The sequence below is a fragment of the Miniopterus natalensis genome, chromosome 14, assembly GCF_054644295.1.
Source record: "Miniopterus natalensis isolate mMinNat1 chromosome 14, mMinNat1.hap1, whole genome shotgun sequence".
NCBI lineage: Eukaryota > Metazoa > Chordata > Mammalia > Chiroptera > Miniopteridae > Miniopterus > Miniopterus natalensis.
In genome coordinates this window covers 57,568,417-57,594,740 of record NC_142094.1, presented here as the reverse complement: position 1 = coordinate 57,594,740, position 26,324 = coordinate 57,568,417, and the positions used below count along the sequence as shown (strand labels likewise).

The 26,324-nt window shown below is 55.4% G+C and overlaps 2 protein-coding genes across 5 annotated transcripts in view; one reads left to right on the top strand and one right to left on the bottom strand.

Moving 5' to 3' along the window:
* Nucleotides 1-8,206, top strand: part of ZRANB1 (zinc finger RANBP2-type containing 1) — a 40,970-nt gene extending 32,764 nt beyond the window's left edge. For all 4 annotated transcript variants that reach the window (XM_087824037.1, XM_087824036.1, XM_016210490.2 and 1 more), the window contains 4 exons: nucleotides 3,033-3,153; nucleotides 3,996-4,125; nucleotides 4,222-4,451; nucleotides 5,278-8,206. In XM_087824037.1, coding sequence (XP_087680163.1) covers nucleotides 3,033-3,153; nucleotides 3,996-4,125; nucleotides 4,222-4,451; nucleotides 5,278-5,496 — 700 coding nt within the window. In that variant the 3' untranslated portion in view covers nucleotides 5,497-8,206. The remainder of the gene's footprint in view (nucleotides 1-3,032; nucleotides 3,154-3,995; nucleotides 4,126-4,221; nucleotides 4,452-5,277) is intronic.
* Nucleotides 8,207-8,221: 15 nt separating this feature from the next.
* CTBP2 (C-terminal binding protein 2) lies at nucleotides 8,222-25,334 on the bottom strand. Its single transcript, XM_016210495.2, has 9 exons — nucleotides 23,238-25,334; nucleotides 16,002-16,156; nucleotides 15,674-15,818; nucleotides 14,030-14,236; nucleotides 12,636-12,850; nucleotides 12,054-12,184; nucleotides 11,678-11,805; nucleotides 11,162-11,279; nucleotides 8,222-9,789 (listed from the first exon to the last, which is right to left on the bottom strand). The coding sequence occupies exons 1-9, from the start codon at nucleotides 24,871-24,873 to the stop codon at nucleotides 9,609-9,611; spliced, it is 2,916 nt and encodes a 971-aa protein (XP_016065981.2). The 5' UTR covers nucleotides 24,874-25,334; the 3' UTR covers nucleotides 8,222-9,608.
* Nucleotides 25,335-26,324: the final 990 nt, after the last annotated feature.

The following is a 26,324-nucleotide window of genomic DNA, read 5'->3' as shown; positions in this document are numbered from 1 at the left end:
GCTCAAAGCATAATGCAATATAGTAAAAATTTGTAGACACATGAAAAAGCTCCCTGGCTGGGAAGCCTGAACTAGGTGACCTGATGGACGTATCATAGCTAAAGAAAGGGTGCGTCCTTCAGAACAGATGGTTGTGTTTTACCTTCACTCACTTTGATGCTGTTTATGTAGCTCAGAGTTTCTGATTTATATATATTTTCTCTCTAAAGAACTGTCCAGTCCAGCTGGCGTGGCTCAGCGGTTGAGCATCGACCTATGACCCAGGAGAGGTCGTGGTTCGACTCCCAGGCAGGGCACGTGCCCAGGTTGCGGGCTCGACCCCCCAGAGTGGGGCGCGCAGGAGGCAGTTCTCTCATCATTGATGTTCCTCTCTCTCCCTCTCCCTTCCTCTCTCTGAAATCAATAAAGACATATATATATATTTTTAAAGAACTTTCCGCATTACTCGTGAGGCAGGTATATGGCAACAAATTCTTTCAGTTTTTGTTTGTCTGAGAAAGTCTTTAGTTACCCTTCACTTTTGAAGGGTAATTTTACAGGAGAGGGAATGAACTCTAGGTTGGTGTTTCTCTCCACTTTCTCGTGTGCGTGTTTCTGAGGCTGAGTCAGAAGTAATTCTTACCCTCTGTCGTCCCAGTTCTTTGAAATTTTTTCTTCTCCCACCCGTATTCCCCTCCTCCTCAGTGCTGGAAGTTTCTGTTGTCACAGCCTGTAGCTCCAGGAGCCTTTCCTCGGCCGGGTTAATCTGACGGGCCCGTCGAGGCAGTCTTTCTGTCTGTGACTTTTGATCTCTAGCGTTTCTTTTGGTCCTTTCTAGGATTTCAGTCTCCAGTTGCACCATCCGTTTGTCCATTAAAACATTACTCCCATGTTTTTGTCTGAGAATATTATAGTTTAGCTTTTGCATTTATAGTCTATGATCTGTTTGGAGCTAATGTTTATTTAAGGTGTGAGGTAATGAAACCATTCCTTTGCCTGTGGATATCTGATTGTCCCAGTACCACTGATTGAAGAGACTGTTTTTTCCCCCATTGAGTTGCCCTGACACTTGAAAATTATTTGACCATAAAGTAAAGGTTTGTGTCTGGACTGTTTTTTTCCTGTTGATCTGTATGTCTGTCTTTAGCCAACATCAGACTATGTTGATGATTTGTAGCTTTGTGCTAAGTTTCCAGATCAGGATGTCTTTCAACTTTGTACTTTTAAAAAAATATGCCTTTATTGATTTCAGAGAGAGGAAAGGAGAAGGGGAGAGAGAGGAACATCAGTGATGAGAGACATTGATCGGCTGCCTCCTGCACGGCCCCCACTGGGGATCGAGCCCGCAACCCGGGCATGGGCCCCAACTGGGAGTTGAACCGTGATCTCCTGGATCCTAGGTCGATGCTCAACCGCTGAGCCACGCCCGGCCGGGCTGTACTTTTTTTCAATATTATTTTTGCTCTTCTGAGTCCTTTAGATTTCCATATAAATTTTAGGATCCATATTATCAATTTCTGCAAAAAAAAGTCCTCTGGAACTTTGATGGAGATTGCACCGACTCTGTAGATTAAGTTGGGGAGTGTCATCAGGCTGATGATACGAGTCTTACAATCCACGAACCTGGAGTTGATTTTTGAATGTTAAACCAAACACTCCCCTGGTTCCTGGATTTGGTTTGGTTTTCTGTTCTTAACGAGCCAGGTAGTTTCAGAATTTAGGTCTTTGGTGTGGTGGGTACGGTTATTTGAACACGCTTATTTTTAAAGTATGTATTTTTTAACTTCCTTGCTCTGCAGTTTTTGAGGAGTTTTGAGTACCCCTCCATCACTAAATTTCTGGGAGACATAGCGATCTCATTTATAAAATGATTCTGGGCACTGACCTAGAAACTCCTAACGGCATGTCTTTCGGTTTGTAATAACTTTCTGTGTTTTGTGATGTTTCTTCTTGAACATTTCAGAACTGTATTTTTTCATCTGCGCATTCAAATATACTTCCGTGTTTCTTCGGTATTTTGAAAGAGGGATATCCATATTTTATTTTTAAAACATTTCACATTGAAACTTGCGCTCCTGAGAAAAACACCTTGATTACCTGGAACAGGAAAATTGTTTTCTAATCAACCAAGAGTTAACCCTCTGTAGCATTCTGTCCTTTTAGAAAATCTAAAGTGCACTAGTTTACGGTTTACAGAGCCCTCCTTTGAGTTACTGAAGAAATGTGTAACTGCTACATTTAACTTTTTTTTTTGGTGCTGGAACTTTTCAACAAGAGTGACAGAATGTTTTATCTTTTACCTAGAATTCAAATACAGGGGTTTTTAGTTCTCTAAGAGAGAGAGAGAAATGTGATGTTACAGCTTAAATTCCTGTCTTTACTTCGGGGGTCTTTGCTGGCTTGTTTTGTGAGACAGTGAGTCACAATTTTGAGCATAATTATATCTGGTTTTGCTTAATTTTGTGCAAATGTAAAGAACAATAGTAGATTTTGTTTTTAGTAATTTGGTCAACCAATGACCCAGTTTGATTTTCAGATCTTCATAATTAGGTTGAAGTATTTAGGAGGGTATTAAATATAAAGAAGGAATTGTTTTTGTAGATAATCATAGAGAAATACTTTTATTTAATGCAAGAAATCTCAGGGAAGTGACTTTGGTGTCCTCATGAACACGTGGGCTGTTTTGTCTGTTGTTGACACAATGACCAGGGGGTGACTACCATACGTTAATGGAGAAACTTAGTGTCTTTGGTTGTATTCAATGTCTCAGGTTATTTTGAGTGGTATTTGTTTTTTTGAATTTGTAGACCATTGAAATGAACTCTTCTCATCACTAGTGTGAAGTTTTGATGAGAAATTATTCTGAGGATATGTTAAAGATGGCTGCTAGCAGAGTGGAAGCATTTTTAATTTGAAAAATATATTGTAAGCCAGGCAAAATTAATAAAATTATTAATCTTTTCACACAAATTGCTTAAAGACTACATTTAATAAATGATTGGAACATTAAACGTTCTGTTCTAGGTGGCTTATTTTTACTGTCTTGCTTTTAGGTTTTATACCCGTTGGAAAGATTGGGAGTCGTGGTACTCGCAGAGCTTCGGTTTACACTTTTCCTTGAGGGAGGAGCAGTGGCAAGAAGACTGGGCATTTATTCTGTCCCTCGCCAGCCAGGTGAGACTGCTCGGGGCTGCTGCTCCTGTGAGCAGAGTGAGCCGTGTGGCTGACCCCTCAGTTTACATCACCCGTGTGACCGTAGCCAGTCCTCTGCGGAACAGGGAGAGAAGGGTGGCTTTGTGCCCATTTTACCTGCCGACAGGTCAGCTCCCGTTCGGTCTGAGGGGAGACTTCCCCACGGGCACTGAGCTAGTGGTGGGCACTCTCGAGCTGAGCTGCCTGCGCTGAGATGAGCCAAGGTCTTCATAAGGCCCCCCAGGGGTGTGGCGCTCACCGTGTGACAGAGGCCAAGGAGAAGGTGCCACAGACCAGTGATTTCTGATCAACGGGAACAAGCTGCTGTGCGCGCGGGCGGGGGCCGGGGGGGCCGCTTTACATCTCGACATGTGCCTCCTGGAAATGTGTGGTCAGAATCGTGCCAGGGAAGGTAGACCTGTTTTGTCGTCTTGAATTAGGTGATGCTGCCGTTTAGTTTGTAGGAAATAACAGAGCCCATCTTTTTGCTGCAGGAGGACCTCAGGCAGTGCTTTCACAGGGAACTTAACCAGGGGCAGTCACGAATCGAGCATCCCTCACTGTCTGAACCCCTGGTTCCGAGATCAGTATTGGCCCAGATCTGTTGGTTTTAGATTGGCTCCTGCAGGACGGCAGGTTTCTTTCCGCTTGGTCGGACTTGGCTATTTGAAGAGTCAAACACTAGTTTGACAGTGTTGGGTTTTGGTTTTTCTTTAAATGCCTCGCGGTAGTGCACCGGAGGAGGGTAGTGTTGTTTTGTGCATTTCCCAGGGTGTGGTAATGAATGTTCTGGAGAAATCACTCCTTCCTTCTGTTCTCTGCAGCCGGGAGCGAGTCTGGAGCAGACGCACATTTTTGTACTTGCACATATCCTCAGACGCCCGATTATCGTTTACGGAGTGAAGTATTATAAAAGCTTCCGGGGAGAGACTTTAGGGTACACTCGGTTTCAAGGTGAGCCGTTAACCAAGGGCGTGTCTGGGTCTGCGGTGGGTGGTTGACGCACTTTGCAGCCCGCCCTGCGTGTCTGACGGATCTCCCTCTTCCCAGGTGTGTATTTGCCTTTGTTGTGGGAACAGAGTTTTTGTTGGAAAAGCCCCATTGCTCTGGGCTATACCAGGGGCCACTTCTCCGCGCTGGTTGCCATGGAGAATGATGGCTACGGAGGCCGGGGCGCGGGTGCCAACCTGAACACCGACGACGACGTCACCATCACCTTCCTGCCCCTGGTGGACAGCGAGCGGAAGCTGCTGCATGTGCACTTCCTCTCCGCCCAGGAGGTGAGCGCTCGCCCGCCGGCCCCCAGGTGCCCGGGCCGTCCGGTTTGGACTCCGGTTGCGATTGTCGCTTTCCCATGCCGGTCAGAGCTGCAGTGAGGATGGGTTGTGGGGGACACAGCAGGGAGGACGAAACCCCTGCCCTCAGATGGTGCCGAGCGCCGGGAGGAAAAGTAAAAAGACGGCGTGGGGGGGGCGGGAGACGGAGGGGACGCGGCACTCAGGAGGCAACACGGATCGGGAGCTGGAAGGGGTGACTCTTGCAGAACCCGGAGGAGGTGGGAAGGGGGCACAAAACTGAGGGGTGGGGTTCCCCACGGCCTCGTAAAGCTCTAGCTTTACTCCGGGAAAGCGGGGACTCCAGCGGCCAGTCTGCCCAGCGGAGGAGCCCTGGCAGCTTGGTTGAGACTAGGGACCAGGGCAGTGGCGTGAGCAGGACTCCAGGTAGGGGACCGTGCAGATCCAGGGAGCTCTTACACATTATTGCTCTTTTATTCAATGTACGTGAGTTTCTGAGCAGACTTATTAGCCTTGTGTTTAAGGCCGTGGCTGTTCTTAGCCGCTTCTGCCAGCATTAGTTTATTAGAGAACACATGCCTTTGCTGTTGTGTTAGACAGAGGATTATTAGGCTGCTTGTCCCTCGAGGTGTTTGTGCAAATTTCCCTGATGTTTTTCTGTTTGACACAGGAAACTGGGTTAATTATAAAACAGCGAGGTTGAAACTGTTAGAAGTTTGTTGCTTTGGCCTCTTTGTTGGTAATCACACCAGCTGTGGGTCTATTAAGTCATCCTGCTAAGTCTGATCTGTTGTTGCGTTTGCTCTAAAAGCTCGGTAACGAGGAACAGCAGGAAAAACTGCTCCGGGAGTGGCTGGACTGCTGCGTGACCGAGGGGGGCGTCCTCGTGGCCATGCAGAAAAGCTCCCGGCGGCGAAACCACCCCCTGGTCACCCAGATGGTTGAGAAGTGGCTTGACCGCTACCGGCACATCCGGCCTTGTACGTCCCTGTCTGATGGGGAGGAAGATGAAGATGATGAAGACGAATGAACAGGCCACCGAGCAGGAGACAAGGATGGGCTCTGGCAGCCTCGCAGCGCGTGGTGCTCCAAGCAGAGTGCATGGCCTGGACCCAGCGAGCCCGCAGGGCCTGCCCGCCCGGAGGGGTCTGAGCCGCACCCCGTGGAGGTGGCGTCTGCCGAGGACCCAGCTTCGTTTGGACTCCAGTTTGTAAACTAATTTCATTAAGACAGAACTCCTTCCTCTCATCGTAACTCTGTCTGTAAATGTACCGCATGTGGTTGTGTGAGAAGTGGTGTAATAGGAAAAGTTGTACCAGCATCTTCCTGTCACTGAGAAGCTCTCCCAGCATGGGCACCTCCCAAAGCTCACGGCAGACGGCTTTGTTCCTCTGAGATATTTTTAAGTAGAACCTGGCTTTCTGTTTCCATCTTACAGACACACTTTACATTGAGTCTCACCAGAGCTCTAGAGAATTAGGAACTTTTTGTACAAATTGTCCACAGCAAAACATAAAAATAAAAACAAGCTTATTTTATTAACATTTTAGTTCCTGTTGTGCCCAATAAAATCAGATCTTTAAGGAACAAGCTGCAAGGAAGGGAAGAATTTTTATTGAGTGAACTTCATGTAGACAGTCCGTTCCCTTGTTTTGGTTTCTATTATTTTGTTGTTTCTGACACGCCCCTTTCAGTGTTTAGGTATTTATTTGTTTGGAAAAGAGGAGAGCCCTTAAAACCAGGGTTCTTTTGCCAGACTCTGGGCAACAGCCCCTGCGTGAGCGGCTCTTCCCGGATGCAGTCAGGGTGTGCTCGAGACGGAGCTGGGGCCTCCGCTCACTGGACTCTGGGCAGCGCTGCTTTCCACACGGCCCCGTGGGATTCTGGTGTCTTTTGTCATCAGCTCTGCTAAGCAAACCGTGCTAGCAAGGCATGCCTTTGCCGGGGCTAACTGGGATGTCAGTTCAGCACAGAATAAAGATTTAAAATGCAGTAAGGTGGTAAGTGCATTGTATTAATGAATTTCTCAGTGGGTAGTTGAGAATTTTTGCATGTTGGTTAATTGTGGCCATTCTTATTTAAAGTTAAAAGTATACTCTTCGGTAAGAAAGACTTTTTATAAGAAGTATTATTTTACCACTTCAGGTAAACATTCAAGGTGGGTCAAAGATTTCACACCTGTCTCAGGAGCACAGAGTTCGTGTCCTGATGAGCACTTTGTAGACTGTTGACGTGGCAGAGAACTTGGAAAGAAGCCCCAGGATACACACACACACTTCCCTCTGATGGACAAACACCTTCAAATGTTTGCTTCTGGTTTTCTTCTAAGTTCTTTTGAGATGGCATTGAAATGTGCACAGCCTTGGGGTTGGGTTTGGGTACTAAACGCAGAAGAATGCCCAGCAGCTGTCCTGTGTCCAGTTCTTTCTCCCCCTCTGCATACGCATCAGGTGTGCCCAGGACAAGAGAGCCGCTCTGCGTGCAGCCGGACTCCGTAGAAACAGGCTTCAGTATAAGAATGGTGACTGTTACCGTTCCAAGTGGCTAACACTTTTTACACATTTGCTGTGGTTTGCTTTCATTTTGGTCAGTAATCAATTTTTAGCAGGCTGCCATTCTGACTACTTGGCGTGGAGCCTCTCGAAACTTCTGTTGTAGTTGCTGTAAGCAAAAACTACCCTCCCAATCGAAGCCAAAGAGATGTCTGAGGTTAGAGCATCTGGTCACTACGTCCACACTGCGGTCAGTGCTGTCCAGAGGGTCCCAGGCCCGGTGTTAGCCTGTGTGCTGTGGTCTCTGAGTGTCGTCCCCCCCGAGGTGCCTCTATTTATTGACCCGTGACCCTGACCACAGCTTAGCAGGTGCAGCCCTTCCCTGTGGGAAGAATTGTAGATTCCAGGATCCCAGGCCCGACGCAGGTGGGGCGGAAGTGGTCTCACAGCAGGTTGGGTGAATCAATGTTATGTTAAGCTCTTGAACTATTAAACAGCCATATTTGTTTTCCTGAGAGAGTATGTAGTCCTTCCCCAAAGGGTACGAGTATGTGGCTGGGTGACAGACGTGTGTCTTCTGGCTGACGGGACAGCAACACCTTACCTGTGTGGCCTTACGTGCACGGTGGTTTTCCCAGGGCGAGCAGTGTGTTCTGTTCTAACTGGAACCCAGGTGCGCTGACTTTCTGGTCGGCTCGCGCTCACTGGTCTGACTGGTCTGTTCGGGGAGGTCAGCTGTTCCTGGGCGGCTGGGCCTCCATCTCCTGCACCTGTCAGCCTGCATCGATGGCCTGTTTCAGAAATGGTCACGAAGACGATTGTGGACCATGTTCTACTCCTGGACCGAGTGCTCCGTTCCTGTCCTGTGAGGAGGCTTCGGTGTGACCTTTCATGGCAGAGCTGCGATGGGACGACTACCTTGAAATGTGCCAGGTTGATGGGTTTAGATGCCACGACAGTCTTTTTTTTAAATGGGTAGGGAAGGGTGAAAGGAGTGGCGCCTGGAGTTGTTGGATTTGATTCACGTGGCGATACCTAGCGAGTACTAAGGGGCTTAATTTAACAAGGGAGAGCAAGCCAACTGCGAATTCTTAACATACAGAAACGGCTGATGTTAATTATTTTGTAATATTTTTTTGTAAATACCGTTTTAAAGGAAGAATTTTGAGGTTCACCTTCCTTCCTGCATTAATGCTCGAGCCAGGTGATTTTGCTTTTGGGTCAATTAAAATCAAAACTCTCTTGACCAATTTTGTTTCTTGACTTAGTTCTCACTGGTTTCGTCTTATTAAGAATGGCGTGATTCGATGACTACACGTGTGCGGTTTTGACTTTTCAACTAAACGCTATTTGCGAGGTCACTGTCCGCACTCTTGCGTCTGGTTACGGAACAGGCAGACCGAGAAGTACTGTTTCTGAAAATTGGCTGATTGGAAATGCAGCTGCCCATAAACATCTCAGAGAACTTTTACGTTGGTGAGATGTACGTGAATTTCAGAACAGAACTTTTTATTACTTTTTATTGAAAACTGCACTGAACGCTAAATGTCCACCTTTACAATAAACAAATACAGTAACGGTAACTCACACTAAAACAGAACATTTCTGATAGCCATTATTTTTCTGTTTGGGACAGTTTTAAAGGTTTTTGTCACAAAAACAGGAATGTACCTATACAAAGGCTCAAAATAGGCCATCTTCCAAACAAAGGCGATGATTCACAAAAGACTATGAGTATAACATGTAACTAGTGGATACAAATCTAATTGGATTTGTTAAAATCAGTCACATCTAATAACACACCTGAAGTGTTCTTGTATAAAATATCACGTGAAGAAAAGAATTTATCAATGTCTAAAAAAGTGGGTTTGTTCATAGACAATCTGACAAGTTACCATAAAAAGTGTTTCCTGAGACATAAGGAAATGCGACATCATTCTCGAGCCTTTCAGCTCAAGACTTCCACTCAATAAAATAGCTGAGGATCTGAACTGAGAAAATATATTTGAGTACAAACAGCTTGTGAAACGTAATACTTTTTTTTTCTTTTTTTGCATCATTTGAGGGTATCACTTAACTCACAACCAACTCGCCCGCCCAGTAGGCAGTTCAGATGGGAGGCTTCTCTGTACAGGAGCCGGACTGTCTTCCATCCTGTGCTTGCAGTTTACACAGGCACACAGTTCTCTCCCCGTTTTTGCGGTAATCTTCCTATTAGCAAAAGAGGTAACCAGCCCCGTGGACCAAAGGGACTAGAGTCACAGGATGGGGATTGCCTCTCAATATTTTTTATTTTGACGTTTGGGACTCTCGACGCAACATTCTATAGCAAGGTGTTCAGGACCTGCTGTGCCCAAGGGACTGATAAAGGAAAAAGATCTATTTATTCTTTGTGATTTGATGCACAGATGAAAAACTTAACACACAATAACAGAAGTTGGTCGTTAATAAATCACGTCCGTGTCTCCGGGCCTCCGCGAGAGGCATCTTCCCTCCCACGTTTTCGGCCTCGTGCTCTCGTAGTCTTAGCACTGCAGTGTCCATGGTGCGCTTGTCCAGGCCAGTTAAAAAGACGCCACGTTCCTCTCTTAGTTCATCTGTTTTCCACTGTCCTTGGTCCCAGGTTCATCCGACCCTTTGTCATCCTCTGCTATTGCTCGTTGGGGTGCTCTCGATTGTCCCCGTGTTTTGTGGGCTGGTTGGGAGAGGGCGCTTGGGAAGGGTGTGCCACTGTGGGGAGGTTGTGAGTCACCGGGATGCCTCCGGGGATGATCCCTTCCATGGCAGCAGGAAGCCCGCCCGGGGCCACGCCCACGATGCCCGGCGGGTATCTACGGAGCAGAGAGAAGGAAGGGGCCAGGTAAGTCCAGGGTAGGAGGTGCCACGCTCTTGGCTGTACCTACTTCTGGTCTTTTATGGGCTAATCTGTCATCCTACCCCCGAAGCAAGGAGGAACCTGTGTAAACATAATTCATGAACAATAAAACCTATCAAAACACTGGGCTGCTAATTCTGTAGCTCAGGCCGTCGGAGTAGCCCCTGCTGACGCTGTCTGTGGGCTGTCCCACATCCGGGAAACATTTTGTACAAAGCAGCCGTTAGTTCTGTTGCCAGGTTTAATGACTTCCCAGCAGAGAGCTGAGTCCTCTTGGCCTAGACGTGGCCTCCTAGGCAGCTGCGGGGTGTGCTCCCGGCCTGGCGCGAGCGGCAGGGCAGCGGGGAATGTGAGCTGGCGCCCGCCCCGAGGACACCTGGAGGGGCCTGACTTGCAACTGGAGGCGGTTTGCTGCGTGGGAGGACAGGTGGCCTGTAGCCACCTGCAGACCACAAGGTTCTCGTGCAGTGAGACCCAGTGTGTCACACGAGGCAGGCGACTGAGAACTATTGTTACCAAACCCTTTACGAGGGCGGTAAAAGGGGTGGCGTGTTCCACGGCTTTTCAGTGCTGACACGGGGCGGCCGGGCCGAGGGCTTGGCTAGGATCCCGTGAGCACAGCTGTGTTCCAGGAGGCCAAGGCGCCCTGGTCTGTTTAAAAGCAGGGGGTGGGGAACCTTTTTTCTGCCAAGGGCCATTTGGCTATTTATAACATTTGAGGGCCATACAAAATTATCAACTTAAAAATTAGCTATGAAAAAAAGCTCCTAGATTTATTGAATTTCGAGTCCTGCCTGTGGTGGTCTTGGCAGGGCGGACTTTGCCCACCCTTGGTGTAAAGTAATGACTGCGTGGAGGCCAGGCCCCCAGGGCAGAACGGTCAGGCCGTCCTTGAGTGTCCATTTCCTTCCGGGGCTTAAGGCCGTAGCTGCTCCCCGATGGGGGAGGGTCTATTTGCCTGGAACCCAGTAGCGCTGGGGGAAGAGAAACCCCCGCTCGTGTCTCCTGCATCGACTCAGCCACACTGCTGACCGCTCTCTCCCTGGGCTAGTGCACCGGTCTCAACAGGCTCAGTGGTTTCCACTAGAGGCCCAGCTTTGAAGAGGCTTCACAATGAAGGGTGTTTCCTCGCGATGCTCGGACCCACTGGGCGACGCACCCCCACCTGCCCTCTTAGGACAGGAACTCAATTCTAGGCGGGACCCTGAAGGCACAGGAAGAACTCGGACAGTGTGCGGGCCTCCCAGAGAGGGAGGAGCTTTCTTCAGCCCAGGCTGGGCGAGCTCCCAGGTGCCCACCCCCTCCCCGCTCCTCGGTCCCCTCCCCACCTGTAAGTGGCACCATTGAGCTCTGGATGAATCGCCTGCTGGTCTATTACTGACCAGGGAGCTGTTGTGACGAAGAATTCCTTGTTCACACAGTTTCTTAGGCTTTCAGGGATGCGACCTGGAGTAAGAGGATTCAAGTTAATCGTATGTATTTTCTAAGGTGGCAGTGAGTTCAATACTAGACTCAGTAGCTGCTTCTGGGGACACGGCCTCCACCATTTGCAAGGAGAGAAACCTGACTGGAACGTGGAGTGTTTCAGAGCCCAGCACTGAGCTCAACACGACTTCAGCCTCCTGCTCCTGCGGGGACGGTCGCCCTCCTGGTTTGCAGGCTGCACTGGCCCCTTCCTCTGGGATCCAGTTGGGGACATGCACAGGGTACAGCGCATTAAAAACCCAACCAACCTGAAGACCGATGTCCGCCCATAGCTAGACCCATAACCCCCACGCCTGTTACCCCTCTGCGCGCCTGTCACCAGGACGAGGGGCGGCTGCTCTGGGCGCTGAGGGGCTCACCTGTGATTGCCCGGCGGATCTCGGTGGCCGCGGCTTCCCTCATCTCTAGTGAGGCTTGTTCACTATACCAGGCTGTGTGGGGCGTACAGATGAGATTCGGTGCGTCTTTCAAGGGCCCCTGAGCAAAGCTGGATGAATGTACAAACAGTAATGAGATGGAGCCTTATGTCTGCAGACCTAACCCACCCCCCACTTTCCTGCCTCGCCCTTTCCTGATTACCTTTGGGGGATCTTCTGGCCCCTTTACAAGAGAGAGAACTTTGTCTTGTTTCCTACCCAGGACGTGTTTGTCCGGTTAAGTGCCCCAGACAGTGTGGGGTCAGGTGTGAAGCCGGGAGCTCGGGCTACAAACCGTGTGGCCGCCAGCCAGACCCACCTGAACGGCTCCGATTCGTGCACGTCGAGGGCCGCCCCTCGTATCCTGCCCTCCTTGAGAGCCTGGGCCAAGGCTTTCTCGTCCACCAGCCCGCCGCGGGCCGCGTTCACCAGGAACGCCCCTTGCCTCATCTGTGGGGGGAAGGAAAAGCTGGTCAACAGGAGGCCGAGGCAGCAGGAGGCGCTCGTGCGGAGGCTGAAGAAGGTAGCAGCAGCCCGGGAGTTCTGCAGGTCTGGCTGTTAACGCGTGTGCGGCAGATTGGGGGCGAGTGCGGAGTCTCGGGGACAGCTGGAGGCCAGGCCAGTTTCCGCTGATCCAAGAGAGGCACACAGGTGGGAAGGCTGGGCCTGTCTCTTCTCGGAGGCCAGGCCTACACAGGGCAGGCCCTGCCGGGTCCTGGGCCAGCTCTGGGCCCTCCCTGCTCAGCAGGGCCCACCCCATGGAGGAGACCTCACTAGGCTTCCCACCGATCCATCTCGGGGGCTTTCTTGCCTGCTCACTTTGTGTGTCCGTACACCATTTCCCATCCCGTCTTTGTTCTGAGAGAAGTTGCCAGGTCCAAGGGCGTCTGTCGCAAATTACCTGCTTTATGGTAAAGTCATTGATGAGGTGGTGGTTATGCTCGTTGAGGTTACAGTGCAAGGAGACGCAGTCACTCTGATAGAGTAAGTCCTGTAGGGTGTAGACCCTCTGCACGCCCAGGGACCGCTCTATCCCATCCTGCAAGTAGGGGTCATAAAAGATGACGCTGAATCCAAAGGCCTTGGCTCGAACAGCGACCGCCTGCCCAGTGCGACCTGCGCAGAAAGAGAGTATCCAGGTGAGCGAGTCCGAGGCCCCTCCTGCTGCCCCGGCTCCCGGTGTGTGTGGGGGAGTTTGCATGGCGCCCCAGACCCAGCTCTGCCATCTCTCTGGGCAACTGGACCAACCAGAAGCTGCTGCCAGAAGGACTGTGAGCCCGAGGCTTGGTGCCCGAGACCAGCGCTGCTCTCCAGGTCTCACTGGGGCCAGCTCCCCGGGAGAGGGTGCCACTCCACGTACTCCGCCCCAGCCCCAGCCCCGGCTGCTAGTCTCTCCCACGCCCATTTCCCTGCTGTCCACACAGCGGGCTTCTTACCCTGGGCTTTGCTTCCTTATTGCTCTCAGCGTCTAACAGGACATTCTGCCTGACCCCCACCGGGTTTGCACATGGAAGGAGCCAGGTGATCAGACTAACTCCCGCAGTCCCGCCTGAGTGCCCATCGCCATGGAAAACCACTCTGGTTTAGGGGAGGGGGCACGGGAACTCCCAGGTGTGTAGGCCGGGCCCTGACCCCCAGGTGGAGCCTCCTGCCCCTCCAGCCTCCAGCCTGGGCCTCCAGCAGGTTACAAACTGACACCACCCAAGAGGACATGACCGCTGCCTGGCTCCCAGGGCATCAGGAAACGCGAGGGCCCAGCAGAGGGCGCCGCAGCCCTCAGCACACCTGCACGCCCTCCTTCCAGGCCGGGCGCCTGTCCACTCCGGGAAAACGGAGCAAGACTTCCTGAGAGCGAGCGCCCCTAACACTCAGACCTGGAGCTGGAAGGTGTGCAGGCTCCTCCCACCTCGTCCCAGCTGGACCCCAGGCACCCGAGGCCCTGACCCTCAGGTACCTGGACAGAGCTCAGAGCTAAGGGCTGAAGGTCAGCCTGGGAACCTTCTGAAAGGCAGGCCCAGCACCCCCACATGCTTGTTCTGCCTGCTCCCAGTCCTACAAGGCAGCCACCTGGTGTCAGTCCACTCCCGCCGAGCCCTCTACCGGCCACTTCAGATCCGTTCTTCCAGAAGCAGCCCAGACCCTCCTTCCGGGTGAGCTCCCTGACCCCACCCCACGGTGGGGTGCTGGCCCTCCTCTGGTGGACAGCAAGCTCCTGTCACAGGCACTGCAGGGCCCCCAGCTCCCAGGGAAGGGCCACCCCAGAGGAGGGGGATGGGGCAGAGCAGATGCACGTACCGAAGCCGATGAGGCCCAGCGTCTCCCCGCGAATGCGGGCAGCTCCCGAGGCGACCTCCCGGATCTGCTCGACACTCTGCACTCGTGTGCCTTCCCTCAGCGCCTGGTACAGCCACGTGTTCCTCCGGTACAGGTTCAGGATGTGGCAGATGGTGGAGTCGGCCGTCTCTTCCACCGCTGCCGACGGGATGTTGCACACAGCGATCCCTGAAAAGGACACGGGCCTGGGGTGAGAACCCCCCTCCCTGCCGCCTAGCAGGCCTAGATGCAGCCCTAGGGCCACGGCAGAGGCTGGGGCCCTGGGGTGGGGGCTCAGAGGCCAGTCAGGCAGCTCTCTGAGGGGCAGAGCTGCCAGGGAAGCATGGAGGCCGAGCTCAAAGGGCCCCTTCTCAATGCCAATTAGGGACCACAGGAGGGGCACCTAGGGACACAGGGCTGGGCCAGCTGTAAGAAGCCCAGCTTTAGCTACTCAAGCTGAGGGATGGGAGCAGAGTGCCATGGCAACCGTGGCTCCAGGGGACAGGAAACAGGACTGCCCTTTCTACTACACCGGGAGGGCTGCCTGGAGGTCCAGGGTCTCAGTGACCGACGCCCTGGGACAGGAAGCCTGAAAGCACCAATGAGCACATCTTCCCACCCGCCCGCCTGGCCACTGCGACGGAAAAGGGACAGTTAATGAGACCTAGGCCGGCAGGCTTCCCGCAAGGAGCTGGAAGCCTGTCATCTCAGAGGACGCAAGGCCAGGAGCTGCTCCGAGGCGCAGGCGTGCAGCGGGAATGGGCCGGTGTGTGAAGGGAAAGCACTTGAGGACAACCTCGCTCGGTGCGGGAAACTAACCTGCTGCTCTCGAACCTGGGGTTTCAGCTGTACTGAGAGCACAGAACGTCTGTTTCCAAACAATATTCCTCTTGGTGCCAAGGAAAACAGAACATTCTAGTTTCTATCAGACACGCCTCTGAAGGCTCCCAGCCTCCCAAGTTCCTTTGTTGCAACAGAGGGACTTAGAGACCTGAAGGCCAGAAGCAGGCGCTCGGGCAGGTGGGAGCCAGCACCTCCCAGGCCCAGTGAGGGGTCCACAGTCCGATGTAACACCTTCTCCTCTGTGCACGGCCAAACTGTCCCATGGAGCCCGGCCAGCGGGGACCCAGAAAAACCATCTGCCACAGCTCACTTCCCAGATGGGCGAGCGGAGGGACGGCATCTACGGGGGAATGAGCCGCCTCGTGTCTCCTCCGGCTTCACCGGCCACACTCCTGGACAACCGAACGCTCAGCAGAACACCCAGCAGCACCGTGAGGGATCGGGCCAGACGCACCACTCAGGCCCCACCGCGCCTGGCCCCGCGGCCCTGAGCCCGGGCGGGTCCCCGGGAAAGACGGCTTCACCGGGGCTGAAGGAGAGCCAGCAGCAGGGCCTCCCCCCGAGTCCCGAGCTGCGCACCCAGCACGGGTCTTCCAGGGCGAGGGGTCCTGGCCGGGGAAACACTGGCAGGTGACCAGGCCCGTGCTCCTTTCTGCAGGGCAGGGCCCCTCCCGCGACGGGCAGCGCTGCCCGGCCGGCACAGGCACCGGGTCCAGCGGGAACGCTCGCTCGGAGCGGCCGCCCGGGCTCGGCGCGGGGACGGCCCCGGGGCCGTGCGCTCACCCAGCTCGCCGGCAGCCTTGATGTCGACGTTGTCGTAGCCGCTGCCTATCCGCACGATCACGCGCAGGGCCTTGAACTTCTCCAGGTCCTCCCTGGTGAGGGTGATGGTGTGGTACATCATGGCGCCCACGGCCTCGTTCAGCACCTGCCGGGGCGGGGAGCGAGGGCTGAGCCCGCAGCAGGCCGAGCCCGGTCTGAGCGCGCCAGCTGCTCCCAACGAGGAGCCTGCGGGTGACTCGGGTCACACGGGGGGGGGGGGGGGCGATGTTTGGGGGGAGATGAGAGGGACAGGACGGGAGACCTGAGGCGGGAGTGGGAGGAAACCCACCTTCTCGTGGATCTCCTGTGTGGACTGTGCATCACAGAAAGCCACAGTGGCCAGGTCCTTCAGGATGGGCATCTCCACAGTGCAGTCTCTGCCATCCAGCAGTGCCACCAGGGGGCGGGGGTGCAGGGGGCCGTTCATGATCTGAGGGCGGATACCTGCGAGGAGCCGGGGAGGGCTTGGTGGGCGGGCAATGTGGCCTGTCCCACACGATGTGATCAATGTGACCAGTGCTGAGGGCTCTTCCACCTGCCTCCACAGGATCCCGAGGCCCAAAGCAGATTCCAGAGTGTAGATGGGCCCCAACATCCCTGCGCCCGGCGGGACGGGGGCTCCCTACCAGGTTCTTCCTCCCTCCCACCAGGTTCTTCCTCCCTCCCAGGCACAATGCCCAGGGTCCAGCTCCCATGGGGCACGTGGTCCTAGACCTGTGGACAGATGAGCTCACTCGGCTAAGGGGGTCCCTCCCGCAAGGGGAGGAGCACTCCAACGTGACTTCCTGGGGCACTGGAAAGAAGGTTAATCGGATCATGTTTGCTGAGTTCACAATCATGATAAGAAATCCAAGTTGTTAATTAGAAAGCAACCACACAACAACAGCGGGCACCAGGCAGGCATCTGGAGAGGCTGAGGGGCTGGCACCACAAGATGTCCATCCATCCACAGCGTCAGTGTATGCATCCCGTTACCCAGGAAACAAACTCCAGGTTGCCTAGCGATCGCCTCCCTCCCGACTTGGGTCACCTTTCTCTTTGGTGAAACTCAGGTTGTGCCCTTGTCCAGGCCAGGCAAGAAGGCAGCTGGGGCTGGTCCACGACACCACGGGCTTCCCAACTGAGGCCCCAGCCTCCGATACTGGACGTAAGGCAGGAAACGGAGATGCACGGGGTGAAGGTGTGCTGCTCAGAGGGGCTTGGTGGGGAAGGATGCTGAGCGGGGACAGATGGGAGTGGGCGGGAGTCATGTGTCCTGCATGAGCTATGGGGAGCCCAGTGGAGGGCTGCTGAGGACCAAGCTCTTAGGGGGCCACAAGAGACCCCCAGCACTGGGGATAAGATAAAGCTTAGTTGGGCCACCGCCCAGGTCTGCTTGTATGAAGAAAGGGACAGGAGCCACATGCCCCTCCCCCCAGCCCAAGAGGGCCCCGTCCACCTACGCACTGTGATCCAGTCAAATTCAAGCCAGCAGTCTGGTCTCCCAAGGTCAGGCTCTTCTCCTGAGCTGTGGGTATACTAATGCCCACTGCATGGTACATGTCAGTCAAGCCACTGGGGGAAATCTGGCCTTGCCAGGCCCACTGAGCACCCAGGGGATGGGCTACTGGGGTGACCCACACTAAGAGGCCCCCCAGGAGGCTGGGTGTGCCCTCAGCGAGCCTGGTTTAAGCCACTCCCCAGCTCTGATTTTCGTATTCTCTGCAAAGTCAGCTGGAGGCTCAGTTGGGACATGGCTACTGGAAGGAAGGCCTTGATAAGTAGGTTAGCTTCTTAAGTAAAACATGGGTCTGAATGAGTCACGGTCACCCAGCAAGAGGCTCTCAGGCCGCCTGCTTTGTAGCTCAGGTAACAGGTGGACAGAGAGCCGGCCAAGAGGAAACAGAGTCTAGACTGGTGGGAACCGCGTGTCCAGGGCAGCAGAACCTCTGCGCCTCCAGAAACACAAGCACTCACTGCGCGTTTACCTGGCTCCTTGGAGCCGCCTGGGAGCTGCTCCCCGGCCTGGACCTCGCAGAGTCCACACCACATGGGAACCTCAAACGGAGAGAAGGGACAGAAACGTCTCCTTTTCCCAACAGAACTTAAAACCAAGGACCACTTGTCACTGGCTTGCAATCGTTCCTTTAGACACGCACACTGGCCGCTGCCTTCCCAGGTGGCTCCTGGTTTTGAGCGTCTGGCCTCCACCCAGGGAGCCTCCTGTGGCCTGGTCAGTCCCTCTGCCCTGGAGAAGCACCGGATGCTCCGGGGAGCAGGTGCTCTCCTCCCACCAGGGGCAGGCGGACCAGCACCCACTCAAACACAGCATGAAAGGCCGTCCAGGCTGACCAGCAGGAACAAGCCACAAAGGAGGTCACCAAACTGAGCACATTCTGCCGCAGAGCAGCCAAGGACCCAGGTTCTGCTTCTATTTATGGTAAAATGTTACTTCCCCAAAGGCCCGGCCTCACGTGGGTGGTCTTGGAACACAGGAGGGATGCGGCCGCTGGGCTGGGAACAGCTGGTCCCAAGGTGTGGGGTCCCGCTGGCTTCCCCTCCAGGTGAGGCTAACGACTCTCAGCTTGGGGGACAGTCCCCGGAGGGATGGTGATCGGTATCCTATGCATGGGCTGGGGACCACCTCAGTTGCCCCTTCCGGCTGGAACACATACCAGCCGCACTTCCTTTTACCAAGGGGCTCAGATGACACCCCCACACCCTTCTTCCAGGGCAGCTCCTCCAAGCCTGTGTGGAGGACTCGGCCAGACTACAGCTAATCAAGTACGAACTTACTGAGGACTAAAGGGGGCCCCCAGGCTGCTGGCTGAGAGGACCCTGCCTGCAAAGCCAGGGCTCAGCCAGTCAAGGGAACCCACTGCTGCTTGGCCAGAGCCAACACAGGGGATGTTTGAGAAAAACGAAATGAAATAAAGATGAGAAGGAAGATGCCAGAGGGACCTGGCTGAGGCAGACGCCGCAAGCCCACTGACCGGCCGTGTTCCCGGCTCCTGCAGGACTGACGGGACTTCAAAGGGACCCTGGGACCCACAGTCAGCCCACTAACGCCAGACTCGCCTACCCTGACCCCCTACACATGGGTTTAGAGGGTCCTCACGCCCAGCGGGGACTTTGGTGCGGTCTAGGGGGATGGAGGCGGTGAATTGTTTGGGTACAGTGGGGCCACGGAAGCCCTTGGAAGAGTCCCTGACAGGCTGAGGACACCCCCACTCTTGCGAAGCACAGGAAGCAGCAGCCAGCAGGGCAGAGGCCTGGCTGTCCCAAGAACCAGAGCAGCCAGGAACCACCCTGCCCCTCCCTGCAGGTGAGTCTCACCAAGGTCCTGCTGGGACCCAGGACTTGCCACCGGGAGCCCGGGCTGGTCTCCTGGGATTAGGGGGACCAAGGCCATGGGTGCCCCGAGGAACAGACAGCAAGCCCTCCCCCCGAAGGCTCCGGGGCAGACCCAGAAACACAAAATCCTGCCCTGCCACTGAGGCCGGGATGGAGACAGAACAAGCCCAAGGCTTTTAGCAGGCTCAGTTTTCCCGTGGCCCTAAAACCAAGAAGAAAAGTGATTCTTAAGGACCCTTTGACAGGCTTGCTGTCCGGTGGCTGGCAGCCAAGTGTGCCGCCCTCGGGCCCCAGAGGAGCCGGAAGCCGATTTTCCAAGTACAACAGCTGGTCCGACGTCCCCTCCCTGTTCTTTGCCTCTGTAACTTTTGCTTGAAATCCAACGACTCCTAAAGCACTGCAGGCTCAGAGCCCGGCTCACAGGGAAACAGCAAACCCATCACAAAGTCCCCTCGTTCCTTCAGATAAAGAGCACAGAACAGAACAGCCCCGGGGGAGCTGGCGGGGTGGAGGGGTCAGCTGTAAGCACTGTGGCTGGAGGGAGAACTGCCCGGCCCCTGCCCGGCTGCTGGGCACAGCATTCAACTCCCCAGGCAGAACCCCCTTCAACTGGCAAGAATCACCACCTCCTCTTGGACTTGGGGATCCCTCCCGAAGGGCAGGCACCCCCGAAAGGAAGTCACAGTCAGCTGCAGAAGGCCCACCCACCCAAACCTGACAAGTCGGCACAGCAGCAGATTGTTTGCTTCCGAGTCTCACATTCAACTACTTTGTGGGTCCAGGAGCCCAGTGAGGGAACCAAGGAGCTCAGAAGTCAGCCCAGTGAAACCAGCTACAAGAACCAGGGGCAACACCAAGGCCAGGCTCTGAGGTCAGCGTGTAGGAGGAAACGACCCAGGTGCAACCTTCCGGGCACAGAGGGTGGGAGACGGTCACCCCCACCCCGGGAAACAGGCAGCAGCTGCGACGCGGGTTTAATGAGATCGAGCCCGTGGGCCCCCACAGGGGGCAGGAATCATGGGGGCCCGAAGCGGCGGGGTACAGCCATATCCAGGGCCTTGACCGCGAAGGCCAGGGGCAGGGGGAGTCAGGGGGCACCCTGACTTCAGAAAACAATGAACCAAAGAGCAACGTCTGACTCCAAACACAGGCTCAGTGACCCAGCACAAAAGCAACACGGAGGCCTGTTGATTTTCCTGACGCCAGATGCGTTTCAGGTGTTTTGCTTGGAAAGGCTGAGCCGTAGGCACCCTGGAAGCACACAGCTTCTCCTGAGCTCAGCGTGGGAGGGAGGAGGGAGGCTTTGCAGGAAACAGCCAGGCCAGGCGGACAGTCCCACTGGGTGGCCCTGGGGGAGTCCCCTTCCTGTTCCATGAGGCTGGAATTTCTTGACCTTGGAAGTAAATGCCACTCTGCAGGAAAACACCTGGGCAGTGCCCCAGAGAGTCCCAGAGAAGCAGTGCCCTGCCCCCCCCCAGGCCTAACCACACCGTCTACGGTTGCCTGGTGGTTCTGGAGCCGAGCTCTGGGTCCAAAGCCCCAACGTAAGGAGCTGCAAACCACCGCCTGCCCTGCCCAGGGGTCCTTGGGCAGCATCCCTGGTGACTAGATGGGGGTCAAAGCTGCACCCCATGAATCCAGCGGCACCCAGAGAAATGGCTGGAAGGAAAGAGGAGACTGCAGCGAGAGAGTGGGCTGGGGCTGCAGTTCCAGGATCTGAAACTCGGAGCGTTGGAGCTGCTCCTTGGCTGAGCCCTCGGTGGCCTGTGCTTGGCTGGGTTTGGGGGCAAAAGTATGAAAAAGGCCTCAGCACTGCTGTGCACAGGCTATGCCTGCTGCTTCGTCACAGGGAGGGCTCCGTGGCATCGCCGGCGAGAGCCACCTGGGCTGTCACTCGGCCACCCTGAGCTGCCCAACCCACGCTCTAGCAAACAGAAGCCCATTATTTACACCAAGAAAGCCAACCAGGGCAAAGCAGGTAGTTCAGGTGAACACCCCCAACTCGCGAGCGGCTACAACCAGGCAGGTACACGAGCCAGCACCCGCCGTAAACACACAGATGCCTCCACTCCAGAGGGAGAGCAGCCTCCGCCTCCTCGGCTTCCTGCCCCTCCCGATGCGGAGGAAACAGGTGAGTCAGGTGAAGACCAAGGTGAAGCCTCTCATGCTGGTTGTGCCCCCAGTGACCCCGGTGGCCAGATCTAGATTTAGATTGCGGCCTCCCATTCCAGCTCAGCTGGCTGGGCTCCGCCGCGGGGTGGGGCTGCCGGCCCGGCTTCAGGTTTCTGGACCTGAGGCCTGGGGTGCTTCCCTTCAGTGTAAGTGTCCTCTTGGGGGCAAAAGGACTCGCTAGGAGCAGGGCAGGTCCCAAGAGACCCAGACCTGGCTGCTGATTCCGCACCAGCCCCGCAACACGCCCTCTGCACAGGCTGAGAGCTCCTGGGGCGGCCTGAGTATGGGGAGGGTCGTGACGACACACAGAAGGACAGCGACGGCTCCAGGACAGAGCGTCTGACAGACATTTGCTGGCCGACTTCCGGCTCCCTTGGCACCGGCTCGCTGCCATGAAGACGATACAATCAATATCCGCTCGTCCGAAAAACAGCGTGCTGACCATCACCTGCCCGACAAATAAACAGCACCCTGCACCCCACAGCCGAACAGGGACTGTGCTAGGAGGCCGAGCAAAATTAGCAGGAAAGAAGAAAACGGGGCTAGTCCGCAGGTCCCCCTTCAGCAAAACCTTTCCAGGACTTCGGCGATCCTCTTCCTGGGATGATGACCAGACCCTCCCGTTGCTTAGCAACGCATAATTAAGGACTATGTTTTCAGACCCGCTTCGCAAGCCCGGCCATTATCAGATGAAATTACTGGAGCAACAAATGTCATCGCCATGCAAATGAGTTGGTTGCAAAGAAAGAATGTCTGACCGGGAGGGAGGCTGCACAGGCCCGAGGAAAAATTATCTGACTTCTCTCCTGTCACACATGGGTTCTTTCTTTTAAAAAGGCAAGAAAACGGTCTGATCGGACTTAAAAAAAGAAACCCATACATGAGACAAACACCAGAATCTATAGTGAGAGACAACGGAAAAATCCAGCCAGTCCCTCAGTCTCCCCCCGAAACGAGAAGAGCCGGGAGCTGCACCGGCCCCGACCCTCAGCACTTCAGTCTGTTTGCGGCCAAAACACCACCAGTTCCACCCTCTCCTCTGAGAGCGGAGCCTAACGCAGGAGCTCAGGGCCGCCGGGTCAGGCTCCCAGGACCCACCACCGCTGTTTAAGGGGGATTTTTACCCTGATTTTCACGCCACTATCTTCACCTTCTAATAATATTCAGAAAAAAAAAAAATTCATTTAGAAAGGATTCAATTTTTCAAAATTATATTGGGGAGGCCAGAGGGGAGAAAGGAAAACATTTACAGCTGAAGCTGATGGTAAAGATTTAAGAGTTAAAAATAAAAATTTTAAGTGTCCACCTGGAAGCTTACCCACAACGCCCAGGGAAACCCACGCAACACATTACACTTGTCTGGCGTGTGGCTGAGAACCACCCAAGGATTCGTCTCTGTCCTAGGCTTGGAAATGGTTTCCCTACGAGAAAGCGGGTCCCCACGGTCTCCTCCAAGCCGCCCCTGCTTTTAAACGGAGTTCTAGGGGATTTCAACACCTGGCTGTTTAACATACACCGCCCCGGATACAGTGTAGCCCTTTGCGCGGATACAGTGTAGCCCTTTGCGCGGATACAGTGTAGCCCTTCAGAGGGGCGGTTCCACAGGACAGTCAAGTCTCGTGGCAGACGAATGACGCACAGTTTACGGAAGGCAACGGACAGCAGCCCCCTCTCCAAAGCCGCCCTCAGGAGCGGCTGGTTTCGGTCTGTTCTGAATGATTTCTGAGTTTCTCCCAGAAAGTCATGTTTCACCACCGCACCAACCCCACAAATCAACCTGAGCTCGGCTAGACGATGGAAGGCAGCGTGGTCCCAGTGAGTCCCCGTGTCAGCCAGCCAGGCGGGGAGCTGGCCGTGGTGTGTGTTGCGTGTGTAGCGTGTGTGCGGTGTGTCTGTGTGTGTGGCCTCTCCGGGCTTGGCCTGAGAGCGGCAAGCACGCCAGGGCCCACTGTCCTGTGCTCAGACCCCTGCCCCACTGTCCCTTCAACGTCCCTAAGGGAGTGCGGGGAGGGTGCGTTACTTGGTTCTGGAGCCAGCATGGTAGATACGATGATGGGGGCCCCCGTCCGCCGGGCCACCTTCTGGTAGGGCGAGTGAGGCATGTGGAGGCTCTGGTTGGCTGGTGACAGGGTGGACGGCTCCAGGGGGACGCCAGGCTTCCGCAGGAGCTGGGCGCCGCCGTGGGGGCTGGGCAGGGGCGACACGGCCATGCTCCGCTCCCGCTTCAGCAGCTCCATGGGCACCGTGTACGCCGTGGAGTAGGCTGTTCTGGGGCCTGGGTGAAGGGGGGGCCCGGGGCCCGGGTTCGTCAAGGCCATTCCTGCCTGCGGGGGGTACGTGGGGCCCAGCCGCGCCGTCAGGGCACAAGGGGTGGGAGAGCTGTACCCGGAGTTGGAGGGGAAGTGGGAGGCTTGGGCGGCCACCCCGGCAGAGTAAGTGGCTGCTGTCTCTAGAAGGTGCTGGGAGGGCGCACTGGAGGGGCGGCGAGCCGGGTCTCCAGCTCGAGGGGGGGCTGCCTGCAGGGGACCCACAGGCTGGGGCTGTAGGCCAGTGGCGCCCAGAGAAGACAGGTCGCCGTAGAGTTCACTGCGGTGGCTGAAGCTGCTGGAGCGTGTCCGGGGCAGGGGCCCCCCCTGGGCCTGCCTCCGCAGCTGCATCTCGGTCCTGCAGTTGCTGGCCAGGCGGCTCAGGACGCGGGCCTGGCCCAGGTTGGGGGCGACACACTTGATGTCGGCGTCCTCCATCGTGGCCAGGACGGCCGGGCAGTCAAAGCCTTGCTGGAGCAGGGCCCCCAGCGTGGTCTCCGCCACCCCCTCGGCCCGGAGCAGGGCCAGGAACTCGGGCGGCGCGTTCCTCTTGCCTGCGGGCCCCTGGAAGGTCAGGTCGGCCTCACAATTCTCATAAGTCATCTTGGAGGGAATGCTCTCCTGCCCGTAGCCTCGATTTAGGGTGCCCAGGGCCGCCCCTGGGCCTCCTTCAGAGGCAGTAGCCCCAGCGGGGTCCACGACCAGGCACGTGGGTGCCGCCTGCCTGGGGGGGGCAGGGTCCACAGGCCTCTCACCGACTTCGTTGTAGACCTGGCCAGTGGGGTAGCTGGGCGCCTCCGCCCCGTACCTGCCGTGGGCCAGCTCCCCGGCATAGCGCGCGGGCGATGGCGCCCTGCTCTGTGTCCGTTGCCCCAGAGAGATCATTTTACCTGCGGGATCCCGGTACAGGTGAGCTGTGTCCTGAGGGGCAGGGGCCCGGCCTTGCACTTGCTCCCAAGTCACCCTGTTGCCGAGCACACCATAGCCGGGCAGCGAGCGGCCAGCTCCGGGGTCCCTGTGGTGGCGCAGCTCCCTAGGCACCTGGGCGGCTCCAGGAGGGTCGCCGTAGTGATCCCGCGGCAGAAGGGCAGCCCTCGCAGACATCACCGCCTGCCTGCTGTCGTAAAAGGTGAAGTCGGGGACGGAGCTCTTCCTGCCAGCAACCGCACTGTAGAAGGCCTCGCGGCACAGGTCGGGCGCGGCCTCGTACCAGGGCCCCTCTCTGCCTCCATCCGTCAGGGAGCTGCTCCGGCCCGGAGCCTCAGCCATCTCCCAGGGGCCCTCGTACCAGCTGCCAGCATCCCAGCTCTGAGAACGGCCGATGCCGACATGCCTGCTGGGCACGGGCATGGGCACAGAGCAACGCGGCCCAGGCAGAGGAGGTCTCTACGTACAAATCTTCAATTACATACATCAAAAAACCGAGCGGCTGTGTCGAGCCCTCTCAAGCTGGCAGGAACAACCGACTGCGGGTTTCCTATTGCAAAGGACAGCCTAAATTATTAATCCTCGAAACCTTAGAGGGCAACACACAGTACTCACGGGACCTTTGCCTCCCTCCCCAGCAGTGGTGGACAGGTCCTTTCTTTTCAGTTCCAGAGAGGAGACTGCCCCAGTCCGCAGCCCCGCCTGCTGAGCTCACATGGCCCTGGGCTGAGGCTCGCTCAGCGGATTAGGAGCTAAATAAAACCCCTATAGCTTTTGTTCCATGTGACACATCCAGATTGAAGAAGCCGCTGTGGCTCCGTCCAGGCCTCCCAACCTGCCAGTGGGAATTATTTCCACACTGAGGCTCTGGCTTATCTCCCTCGGCCTCACCAGGGTGCTTTCTGGCTGAGCAGCCCCTCCCACCATGAAGAGGCCTGTCCCCACCCCTGCCTCCGATCGCCTAAAAGTGACAGAAGGAAAATAGGAAAAGACAGCTTTAATGTCCATCCAATCTTAATCCACCCTGATGAAATGTTAATCCACTGCACACAGCTAAGGACAAATTAAACGTGAACAGCCAGGCAGGATGAAAAGACCAAATCTTACGCAGTCCTAGAGCACGAGGTGCCCCGAGACACAGCCCGGCCTGCAGTCGAAGCTTCGCCAACCCCAAAACCTGGCCCTGAGGTGCCCCCTTGGCGATGAATCCGATGAGTTACATGTTTGAGTCCAAAGGGAGCCTCTACATTATCATAAAAACCATCCCTTCCCACCTCCGGGGGAAAAACCACCAGAATACACAACACAACCACCTGTGCGCGGCCTGGAATTCACCATCTAAGACTGCGGCAGAGGCCAAGAGCTAAATCCGGCCGGTACGGAGCGGCTGCCTCTGAAGTGTCTCCCTCTCAGTCTGTCTGAAAGGGGAGCATAACTCCAGCCGCAGGCCTGGCTTAGGCCTCAGGGACATTTTCCAGGTCCTAGGGATCAAGATCTCACAGCCCACTCAGGACTTAGGTCGAATAATGCCTAAGAACCACCCCAAAGAGGAGCCTAGAGACCTTCCCTATAACAGGGTCCCCGAGAAGCAACACCCCACATGGGTCTGCTCCTCCCACCGCAGGGTCTCCATGACCAAGGTGTCGATACAAACAAAAGCTGGGCGTCGGGAAGCGAGACGGCTGCGCTGTTCCACTTCAATAGGAGATAACACGCACATCTGAGGCCGTTACACCTCGGAGCGTTCCGCCTTCACCCGCGTCTCTCAGTCTAAGACCCAGCTGGAATCTTCAGACAGTGCCAGTCACTCAGACACTTTTTGATGTAAGAAATACTGAAGACTTCCTGACGGGGGAAGCGGGCACAGATCTATT